Source organism: Aedes albopictus, chromosome 1 (assembly GCF_035046485.1).
Source record: "Aedes albopictus strain Foshan chromosome 1, AalbF5, whole genome shotgun sequence".
In the NCBI taxonomy this organism is placed as follows: domain Eukaryota; kingdom Metazoa; phylum Arthropoda; class Insecta; order Diptera; family Culicidae; genus Aedes; species Aedes albopictus.
The window spans coordinates 56,041,943-56,054,345 of NC_085136.1; the positions used below are offsets into that span (position 1 = coordinate 56,041,943).

At 37.2% G+C, this 12,403-nt stretch overlaps 1 protein-coding gene across 2 annotated transcripts in view; it reads left to right on the plus strand.

Annotated features, from left to right (window-relative positions):
- The first annotated feature begins 508 nt into the window (after positions 1-508).
- LOC109427505 (uncharacterized protein DDB_G0290587) overlaps positions 509-12,403 on the plus strand; it is a 792,302-nt gene continuing 780,407 nt past the window's right edge. Inside the window, exons 1-2 of one of the 2 annotated variants that reach the window (XM_062844587.1) lie at positions 509-586; positions 952-1,347. In XM_062844587.1, coding sequence (XP_062700571.1) covers positions 1,234-1,347 — 114 coding nt within the window. In that variant the 5' untranslated portion in view covers positions 509-586; positions 952-1,233. The remainder of the gene's footprint in view (positions 587-951; positions 1,348-12,403) is intronic. The other variant, XM_062844588.1, reaches the window with a different exon arrangement.

Consider the following 12,403-nt stretch of genomic DNA (forward strand, 5'->3'; position numbering starts at 1 on the left):
TATCTTCTTTATTCTCTTGTCTTTTCGTCTTCTGATATTTTGTTAGTGTTTATTTAAGATATTTGTTGGGGATTTGTTTTTCCGTTTTGAATGTTGAAACTCGCAATCACCTTAATAAATGCATTTCTGTGCCAAAAATAAGAAATCCCAAAGCAAAACAAACCACAACGAGAGAAACTGGGTCGACTCTTCTCCTTATCCTTCATGCATTCTCATTCGCAACTCTCCCGCTCTTTCTCCCTTTTTTCTCTCTCCAATGCGGGCAAACGTGCCCTTCAGTCATCAGTGAACCGCGTGGAGGCGAATTCGCTCTCCAATGTCTCCCGTTTCGCCACCCGTTCACGTTTCACATAAATATTTACCTTTCGGGAACAATGCGAAACGTGCGAGCCTGCCGGTGTGCGCCTGTGCGGTATGCAACAGAGCTCGAAACAGCACGCGTTTCCATTCATTGCGGGAGAGTGAGAGCATTGGAATCGCCTTAAAGTAGCCTACCACCAGCACGGTGGCGTCAATCTGACTGCGAACGTCGGACGGATCGGTCGTGTTTTTTGCGTTCGAGGGAATCCTTTCGGATCGAAGATTGGTATTCTTTTCACACACCTGGTTCACACAGGGGTTTTTCTCACTTTTTTGGGGGGACTGGAAGTGCCGTGTCGGAGTAGTGTTCCCACGGGTGTTACGTAAAGGAAACAGACGTGCGACGTGCTGCCCGCGGACTGTCCAAGTGCGTTCGCGATTGCAATCGCCTGCAGCGTAGGCAACGCAGTGCGTTTTATAGTGAGCGATTGAAGACGATTCTCGAAGGACAAGGGCTGCGAAGTGTCGAGCTGTCGTTTGGCAGTGTGTTTTGTGTTTGGTTGGTCCGGACTCGGTCCTCGACCGACGAAGCCAGTGAAAGTGATGGAAGCAAAGTTGATTAAGTGATTTTCCTTTTGTGGTTCATTTGAGTTTTAGGTTGGTGTGCGGCGATTGGTGGTCTTGATTCTCTGCCTTCCGGCAGTTCAACGCAAGGAAGTCAAGGGTGACGCGTTTTACACGCTTGCTTGCCCTCGCTACAATCAGAAGAGAAGAAACGAAGGAACCTCAAAAAGGAAAGACGAGAAGCGGTGAAGTGCAAAGTGTGTGCGGTGTTGTGCTGTGCCGTGCGGGAAGCCTAACTGGGAGGCGTATTCTCATCGCTGTGCGGGAAGTCTAACTCCAAGGCGTAAGTCTATTTCCGGTGTCGAGCCCATGCCGTTGATGCTGATGGTGATGTCAAGGATGAAGAACTCGAAGGCGATTCTCGAGGGACTGCTGGTGGTGCTGGCGTTGCTGATGGCTGGAACCGGAGTCGAATCAAGAGCGGTAAGTACGGGGAAAATGATGCGAGGTGGACGAGATTTACAAACATTGAAACGCCGCTAAAGTTCATCAATAATGTATCACGACGACGAACCCACGTTGGGGTTGAGTTTGGGGTTGAGTTGTCCGAGAGCTGGCCCCATCCAATCCGGACGCCTGAGATTTAAATATTTCATTGGACCGGGGGTTCGGGGATTCGAGAACGATGCCATTCCATAGTTTTTATTGAACACCGAATGACCGTGTGTCGAAACCGAATGCCGTGGCTCCTTTACGACGGACTCAGAAGCTGAGCTATTGATTTTCCATCGTGCGGGACCTTGGGACAGAAAAAAAACATAGGATCGTCGTGGAAATGGCAAAAAGGGTACAGAACCGCTCCGGTGGCTGATGGTGCGATGTGGTGCGGTGAAGAGATTGATGGAATGTTTTTGTTCGTTCGTTGCCTTCGGCGAAGAACGTGTCAGGTCCCTCGGGATATTGCGGTCAATGCTGTAACTTTTTTTTTACGGGGAAGGTTTTATGAACAAAATTCGGTTGAGGTTTTGGATGCTAGTTAGACCTTTGGAGACACCGTGAGATGTACTTTTGTTTTGGTTTGGGATTAATGATCATTTAAGAACTTTGCAAGACAGTGAGTGTTTTGCTCATCAAAACATGATTTGACTTAGTCACAATGTCTTTAAGGATAGAGCATGTCATAGAATCTAAACCAGAATTTTTAGAGAGTTTCCCCAGGAATTTCATGAAAATATCTACAAGAAACCAAATAGGACCTTCCACTCAAATTCCCAAAAAAATATTCTGAAAACTCCATTTAGCTTTGAAAGTGCAGATATTTTTGCCAGGAAATTCCAGAACAAATTCCTGAGAAATTTCAGATAATTTTGTTTTTAAATATTGGAGAAAATTATTTTGAAATATCTGAGAACTTCCCTTTGGAAACCCGGATAATTTTATATTGAAATTCCAGTTATTTTTACTTGAAGACTCCAAGAAATTTTTAGGGAACCCAGATAGCAATTTCTTGGGAATTTCAACTGAAAATTCTATAGAATGTCATCCAGAATTTTAGGAGAATTTCCTCAGAAGTTCAAAAAGAATATCATTAGGAAATTTTGAAAGATTTTAATCACATTGAAAAAAATTTCCTTGAAAATTTCAGATGCTTCTTCAGAGAAGCCTCCTCTACAGAAAGAAAAGAATTGCAGAGCATTTCCCGACTAGAGGATCATAACAAAAATATATCATAATTATATCTCATTGTGATATGACTAACAAATTATGTTATAATTTTGTTATGACATGGGTTGTTTATTACTTTTTCGAACTAAATTATAACAAAATATATTATAATCTTTTGTAACTAATTTTGTTATAAATGATTCAAAACAAATTCTGTTAAAACTTTGTTATTTTTACAACTGAATAAAATGATTCGTTGAAAAAATAACACAATTATATCAGAATATGAAATAATTTTGATTTTTAAATACATTACAAAAAATAAAAATAAAAATATTATGTATTCGTTTTTTTGTTTGTTTTTTTTACTGCGCAGAATGCCGGAAGCGTATCCGAGTACTCTCAAAACTAAAAGGTACTCTTATTTTTCCAACTTTGAACCGAACTTCGACTCGTTAAAATAAGAAACTATTTTTATTATTGATTATGCGAATAGAACGGTTGGGTCATGCGGTATTACCAAAAGTACAAATTTTCTGGAACATGTCCTTATACTATTGAGCGGCCCAGATGCAAAGGAGTGTAAGTGACCATTTTGAGCTGAGCATATAAAAAAAACTTCAGATTTCAAGCTCCCAGGAACATTTTTAAGATTATTTTTATGATGATTTGAATTCCAATATATCAGAGAAAATTCGGTTTATTTTTGAAACTCCATACATTTTGTATGGGATGAAAAATTGATGAAACACTTCAAACCTCATTTACTCAAAAGTGGGGTTTTGTCACTTACATCCCTTTGTTTCTAACCCCCTCTATTCTAATATCGGAGTTGGAGTAGTTGGAGCGTATTGAAAAGACATGGTCTCTCGGGAAACATGTTCCGTAATGATTACTTTAAAATCAATGAACACGTACTGTATAGTAGCAAAGGTTTATTGGCTGGGACTCTTATTTAATTTGCACATCTTCCGGCAAATCTTCCGGAGTTAGATTTAAGTGCAATAAAAGCAATATAAATAATTTCACAGTATTTGTGCAGTAGCTATATATCCCGCTTCAAGTTAGATTTGACAATAATGTTTACATCCAACAAGCCGTGTTGGTATACAAACAGTTTCTTTAGTACAGCTTCTAGCTGTAATGATGTCGCATAACGGCCTTCAAGGCGCTGCTGGTTTGTGGATTTGTTAGTATTACGAATTGTACTATATATTAGCAGCTGTTTCGTTAATGGGAACTCCTATTAAGTTTGTTCAAGTTTTCACATCTTTTGGTGTTCCCGTATTTGATATTTGCATTTCGAATGCCCACAGCAATAACTATTACTTAATTTATCTTCTTAAGTTTATTGACTGCTGCATCATATTATTGATGATGATGATGATGATGATTGAGTACCCACCATCAGCGCAAGGACTACCTATATGTCATATTAACAGTACTGCTATTCTAACTTCTAATTATAACGTCAAAAAGTACCGAACAGACTATGTATTAAGAAGTAATGGATGTTATTGAGCGTGGAGATAGCAAATGCGGTACTAAATAATCCTAAACAATACAAATGTGAATGATAATTCTGCTCAATTGATCACTGCATTTCTCTACTCAAACTTTTTTTTATTACGACCTATTATCATTTGACCATATTTGCTTTGACACCTATATAAACTTTTTCATTTCCAAAATAATCTAAATCTTAGAATAAAACTAAATAGCATCTGCAAAAGTTATCATATCAGCCTATGATATAATTGTGATCAATTAAAACAAAGCCACATTTTACGCTCACGCAGGTACGTGTATGATCGTCGGTCTCACAGCGCAAAGAAAAAAAAAACAAATTCAATCATCACCGTCCGTAAAGAATCACGACTACAGCAACTTTGACGCCGCCAGTAAGCACCCCATGACGAAGCTCAATCATAAATAGTCGACTGGCTATTTTTTCGTCGTTCTCTTTGTTCAACAAACGTCGACGGGCCATGCGCACGCCACCACTGTTATTAGTGTTTCAGTGCGCATGTCTGCGCACCGCGATAGCGCTGTTGGTAAGAGAGAGAGGTTCATTGTTTGATCTTGCATTCAAATCTCTGTCTATTTTTGTTCTGCGACTGACAAACAAGAGATGGGGGAATAGGGAAACTGGCAATACGTGGAACCAGTAAAGCTTATTTCATTGCTCGCTTCAGGTGCTGTGATAGCCTCATTGGTAAAGGCGACTGATAATTAGCGATGGTGGGATTATTGGTTCAAATCCCGTCTTGGTATGTATGTTTTATAATGAACTAGAAAGTTTTTTTGCGTGACCTATTATTTTCTAAAAATAGAATAACACACTCAAAATAATTACCCAAAAAATGAGTATAAAAATTAGTTTTTACCCTAATTGGTGTCAAAGGAATTATAACACAATTTGTTATAATTTTGTTATATTCTATCATATTTCATGGAACAAATTTTGTAATATTTTTGTTATGATCATAACACAAGTTATTATATTTTTGTTCTTTTCAGTGGGAATTTTGTTAGAATTTTTGTTATTTTAACTACTAACGGTACATGTTTTATAACAACCCTTGTTATAAAAATTTATTGTAACAAAATAACACAGCTTGTTATAATTTTGTAATGTCCATCTAGTCGGGTTTTCTTTTGAGAATACAAAAAATCTTGGAAATCAAGGTAAAAGAAAGTCGTGTTCAGTACTGACTCTTTCTTTCAGAGGTTTAGTTCTAGGAAATAGTTGTTTTTTTTTGTGGAAATTTCGGATTATCAATAGGCGAATTCCAGAATATTTTCATGTGAAAATAGCACAGACTTTTTTCTGAAAATTTCGGGGAACCTCTTCTAGAGTTGGAAAATCCTAAAAATTCGAAGCAGTTTCTGAAGATTTTCACTGTTATTTCATAAGAATAACAGCCCGAAATTTCTGAAATTTCTTCAGAAAATTTTTAGAAAATTTACCCTGTAAACTTCGGACGATTGTACTTGAAATAATTCTTTTTCTGGATATTGGAGAGAATTTCGCTCCCTTTCTTCTCTATCCTGTTATTCTCGCAGAGGTACCTGCAAAGTTCGGACTTTTTGGAGGATTTGCTCTGGAAGTTATCAGCAAAAAGTTTTAAATAATTCCCCCAATAAATTTTGGGAAATTTACCAAAGAAACTATATGGGGTTTCTGATGAAAATTTGAATAAATTGTTGGGTATTTAATACTGATGAATTTCCCTTCCAAATGCCGGAAAATTTCCTTTTGTAATTCGATGTTTTTTCTTAGATTTTCTTTTAACAAACCAGAGATTTTTCTTCTTAAATTTCAGAGAATTTCTTTCGGAAATTTCGGAAGCTTGCCTTGAAAATTTTATTAAATTAGTTCTCGGAAGTTCCAAAACATGTCTGTTAATATCTCAGCTTTTTCGGGAAATTCCGTAGAATCCTACCAGGAATTTCCTGAGAATTTTACCTGAAAAAAAATTAAGAATTTTTTTGTAGAAATTTTGGAGAATATCTTTACAGAATAACAAAATTAGTTAAGCTACAGTAAAAAAAAAATTGTTTTTTGTTATTCTTCAGAACATTTTACTCTTCTAACAACATAGGATGACAAATGGTTATAAAAAAAAGCTGAAACTGATTTTTACGGAAATTTCAGGGAAGTTATCCTTCATAATTGCAGCAAATTTTCTTCGGAAAATGCCAGAGATCGAAAGAAATTTTAATTAGGAACTTTCAAAGGGTATCCAATCAACATTTCAGAGAGTTTTTTTTCAAAAATTTCAGAGAATTCTACAAAGGTGATCATGATAAATTATAAAGAATTGCCAGAAAACTTTTCTAAATACTTTCAATTTAGCAATTGTAGTGATTTTACATCTTGAAATTTTGAACATTTTTTCAATTTTTGATTTTTGTAGTTTTGTGTGGTACTTTACTAGTGTTTTTTGTCTTTATTTTATGAGCTTTCTTCATGAGCTCGTTGTTAAGATTTGGATAATGTGACAATATTATTGATGTTTATATTTCAGGGTTTGTTTGGAATCTAATCACAAAATTATTATGTTTTTACAACATGCAAAAATATTGACTTTTATGAAATTTTTAAGAAAAACTTCGTATTAATGAGATTTAGTAGTTGTTTAGGAAACATCAGAAAACGACGCCGTATCCTGGATCTGACGTGCAATTTTGTCTAGTTTTTGGCTTTATAGGCAGTGCTGCGAAGTGTCACCGATATTTAAAGCTGAAATTGAGATAGGTAACCACTCATTTTTCCATTTACCATCGGAATATCAATTGACTAGCCTCTGATCATTCAATCACAGAGAACAGACATTTAAGCTCGAACAAAAATACGTCAAAATCGTGTGTAAAGGATTTAAGTGTACCTCAACGCCACCAACGGAGACTGCCCCACATAAAAAGTAGATTTGACACCATGATGGCAGTGTTCATCGTTAAAATACACTAGTCCACCAAACGACACGAGCGCCAAACGGCCAAAAACGGCGAGCACTGGAAACAAATTTGACAACACAACAATGTAAGTGATGGGACGCTAGCGCCGCGCAACGGGGGCATAATCACATACACAGAGAACAGACATCCAGGCTAGAACAAATTTCATTCGGAAAGTTGTGTAAGGATTTGAATCTTTACTTGAGTAAGGTTGCAAACCAATACATGATGACACCACTAACGCCACCAAACACCATATTGCTACAGTCAGTGGTGAATTGAAACATTTCAAGTGGTGAATTCAATTAGTATGGGACATTATGCGATTGCAGCGCCACGCTATTGCCACTTGTGTTGCCGATTCCAAATGGCCGTTAAATTCCTTACACAGTTTCGGAACTGGACTTGGATGTCTGTTCTCTGTGCCACATACTCTGAAATGACCGTTACAAAGTTTTACACAAGGCAGAAAGCGAAGATAGACGTCTGTTCTCTGTGATTCAATTGACATCAGCTTCAGCCTCAGTCAAGGCACATATCATTCAATTGAGCCCCAGCTAGGAAGCATAAATGTGTGGTGTTGTAGGTTCAAAGCTTTTACCATCGTTGATGACGTCAAACCCGGCATCAACCTATCATTCACCTATTTTTATTTTGGCCACCAAACCCAACTTAGACCCAATAATTGATCGATGTTGGTCCAACAGTGGCCAACATTCGATAAAAATTGACCCGACTTTGACCCGACATTTGACATTTTTTCAGTCTGGCGGAATTTTGCGGGGTTTTTCGTGTTTCGTACCAAGCTACTCATTCGAGTGAAAATTTATGCAATTGACAAGGATTCGCTTCTCATTTGATAGGTGCTCTGATTGAATGAAATCGTTTTGAACATATGTAACTAAAAGGAAAAATGACTGTACAGATTGGTTGGTTAGTGTTCAAATGAATGAATTGAATTTTTTCAACACTGTTTAAAGGTCACTGTTTGCGCATTTTTGCGCTAAGCTAGAAAAAACAAAATATGTTTTTTTATCAACGCCACCAACGGAGACTGCCCCACATATAAAGTCGATTTGACCCCACGATGGCAGTGTTCATCGTTAAAATACACTAGCCCACAAAGCGACACGAGCGCCAAACAGCAAATTGACTTCAGGTAATCCTCATTCTAGTAAGAGGCCTTCACTTAGGCACGTGGTGATAGGCAGATGGAGAGCGGAATATGGGGGGGGGGGGGAGGGGTTGATTGATAAGGTGATGGTCACAGTCTGACATTTTTATATTTTATTGTTATCAATATTATTCTATTTGTCACAACAAGTTTCATGTAAAAAAAAACATTGAGCTGGATGTGAGGGGAGTGATGACTAAGAATGATTAAGCCTTTATTTACTTAGACACTATCTACATCCCGATTGTTTAAGATGGTATTGCTTCACCAAATACAACTAACTCTTAAAAATAAAGGCAAAAAAAAACAATTCAAGACCAACAATTGAAAAGGCCGCATCAACATTGCGTAATCAAACACGTTTCAGTCGACTTGAGGCCTTCTGGCATCCACCCACCCATCTTACCATCACTATCAGAAAGATTGATGTTTGCGCTTTCTGTTAGTGGTGGTGAGGTGTGTTGTAGGTGGAGTTCAGAAGGCCTCAAGTTGACAGAAACATGTGTGTTTACAAAATGTTGATGCGGCCTTTTCAATTGTTGATCTTGAATTGTGAAAAACATGCAACAATAGCTACAAACCATTGCTCATTGTTTGAAAACGGCGTAAAACGCTACGTTAAATATTTTACGCGTCAACAACGCGATAACCAAGGCACAGTGTTCGATATCGATGATTTTGCGATCAAATTAAATAACGTTTTTTTAGGTTGGTTCTAGAGGTTTGGAGTGTTCTACAAAGTTTTTCTGCATGTTAAAAGGCGTCTTCTGATAAAATGTAATCATTGATTAATCCCCCAAGCAGTGAGATAAAATTGTTATTTTTTCAAATTTTTTTTAGAGGTTTGGCGTCTACGTTTTTTGGTGGTGGTTTAGGACCCCTACGTGGTTTTAGGGGTCTTTTGGAGTGCTTCAGGAAATTTCTGGGGCTTTTGGACCTTCAATCAGGGGGTTTCAGGGGCTTATTTCAACAGGTTCAAGGAAGCTTTTAGAAGCATTTCATAAGCGTTTATGTGAATTTTAGGATCTCTAGGGATTTCAGGGGGTTTCAGGGGCGTGTCACGAGCTCAATGGATTTCCGAGAGTCTTCAGGTGTGTTTTTTCGGGGGTTTTTCAAGAGTCATGGAAGTTTGCAGGAGTTTAAGGGGGTATCATGGGATGTCAGAAAATTTTTGGGCCTCATGAGAGTTGTTTTAGGGATTTGTTAGAGCGTTTCTGCGCGCTTCAGGGTGTTCAGGGACGTTTAAGTTATGAGGATTGTTGAGATCTTTTGAGAAATTTTGGGATTTCATTGGGTGTCATGGGTTTGTTTTTGTTGCGCTTTATGAGCGTTTCTTAGGTATTTAGGGAATTTTGCAGCGCTATTTCATGGCGCTTCAAGATCATTTAACGAAGTAAAGAGGCTTCTAGTATGTTCCATGGGATTTACAGAGCTGTTTCAAAGGTGCTCAAGTATTTTTCATGAAAGTATTGAAAGGCTCCTGATTTAGGGAGATACCAAAATTTCTCTGAAGGTGATTGAAATGCTCCTAAAATCCGCTCAAGTGCCCCTGAACTTCCTTTAAACTACAAAAAAATGCTCTCAAACGCCCTGAATCCGCCTAAAATTTTCTTGAAATTGCTTTGAGCCTGATAATTGATCTGGAATCCTTCGTAAAAACTCTGAAACCACCATGGAAGCCACTAAAACTACCTGATACTCTCTTATGTTCCTCTGGACCGTTAATGTAGCCCTTTGGAACCCCCTGCTCTTGAGCGCTCCTGAAACTTATTTGAAATTCCTGTTGTTTCAGCTTAAATTCCCTGTATAGCGGAGATTTTTAGAAAAAAAAAAATCCACTCTGCGATAGCCGCAGAGTTCTACCGCAGCGGTCGAAGCCCTGCCGCAGCTTTGGAAATCATACACACTCAATCCTGAGTTGCCTGTTCAGCACTTTTTTGATGAAAATAGAACAGCAGAACTATTTCGGTAGCTTCGGTAATCGATTTTACTGAGGTTCAGTACACACAACTGTCAAAACCTGGTGCAAAAGGTAAACAATGCAGTATAGCTGTATACAGCTGCATTTACCGAACACGGTATTTCAAATTAAGTGTGTATTATCATTGAAACTATCAAATCAAAATATGCTTGCAAGGTCAATTGCTCTGAAGACATATAACAAACAATAATCATCGGCGTCATATCTACTAAGGTTTTTTTTTGTTTTTATTAATGTGTATTTTAACTTAAATGCTAATTCACAATTCTACAATCTACTAAGGTCGTTTTCAGCGGTGATCCAAATTTTTGGATCAAATTTACAACAGTTCTGAAAATTTGGAACGCCAAACATAGACCAAATTCCACTCGTTTCCACCGGTGTTTGTTTAAATTTTTTTATTTCGTTTTTCAACGATGTTTTGAAAATGTAGGATTTTGTCTTCTGAAATAAATCAAATTCACGAGGTTACTGGGCGTTCCTGAAGATAGCTCATGTTTATGGTAAGAGTCTTTGTATTCCGATAAAAACTTGCTGTTCCAGGTGTATCATAGTGTTCACGAGATTCAAGAAAACTCAAGTGATTCCAAAAAATAGAAACGTTCGAAACATCTCCAGAAGAGATAAAATTTCTCCAAACATCTTTTCTGGGGGAGCCGTTAGTAGTTTTACCGGACATTTCTCTAGGCATCATTTCGGGAAGTTTGCTAAAAGCCTGGAAATTCCTCTGGGAGTTTTGGGAGTTTATTCCGGGAATTCCTCCATGAATTCCTTCGAGAAATTTCCTGGAGTTCTTCCAGGAATCCATAGAGAAGTTCCCGTATGAAATTACCGCAATTCCCTCCCAAAGTTCCTATATAGAAGAATTCCCAGAATGAACTCCTAGAGGAATTCTTGGAGCAATTCCTAGACGAATTCCTGGAAGAACATTAAGAATCCTCAAAGAAACTACTGAAGGAATTCCTGGAATTATCTCTCGAAATTTCCAGAGAAACTTCCAGAGGAATTCTCAGAGGAATTCGCGGAGAAATACTTTGAGAATCTCCTAGACTGATTTCCGGGAAAACTCATTGAAATATATCCATTGGCAATATATCCATTAGAGGAATTTCTAGAGGAATTCCGAGAAGGATTGATGTAATTTATGATCGTCACCTACAGTGATCGTTTTACAACTTGTGAATAGTCCGTATTTATATTCTAAACCAAAATGGCGCATAAAAGTTAAAAATAATTCACAAAAAATACCGATTTTGGCAACACCTCATTGTGGCAACATAAACATAAAATTCACCTCGTGTTGCGAAAGCGGTAAGAAACTGTATTGTTGTTATATTGTCTTCTGTATGGTATGTTCAATGAAATGTATTGTAATGTAACAATACAATGTTTTTTTTTTTAATTTTTTGCTTTTTTTACAGATGACCCATCACTTATCCCCACACCAAAAAGCTCTCCTTGTGAGCCCCCTGGTAGTGGACTCATCTCATTTTAACGAAAAACAAACAATATGAATATAACTTCTTAAACTTATTGGTGTGTGCAGGAAAATGATAGAAACACTTAACAAAAATAAATCAAACAATGGTATCTCAGTGGAAATAATTTCTTTTTAAGGGATCCCAGAGATAGAACTAAAGACTGGACTCGAAAAAAATGAGACACTCAAAATAATGTATAACTTTTGATTGCGTTTACAAAAACAGCTGATTTTTTAACCAGGAATAGCATGTTATGTGTAGTTAATGCCCTAAAAACTTCATCAAAATCGGTTCAGTATTAACGCAAACATTGTCGATACAATAAAATGTGATTTTGGAAATTTTGGGCTTCCATTTTAAAAATTGTTTAGGCTCTAACTTGGTTGTTAGCTCATCAAAACGTCTGAACATTTGACTGTAAGTTCTTCAAGTAAGTCATAATAAGTGGTGAAAATTTCATTATAATCGGTTCAGTACTTTTTTTTAACAATTCAAATAAACAAACGGGGTTTTCAAATTTTGGGCACTTTTTAACATTTTGAAATCAGCGTGCATTATTTTGACTGTAGTATTGGCAACACTGTCCCGATTTTTTTTAAACTTTGACAGTGTAAAATCGTTGTGTTTATCTGTTCTCAGTGAAAATTTCAGCCTTTTTGATTGAACATTTTAAAAGTTAGAGCAGTTTGAAAGTAACTATACCAAAAACCACATCTGCTTATTGTGACATAGTGCTACATATATGGCTATAACTTTTTAAAGGTCAAATCAAATTGA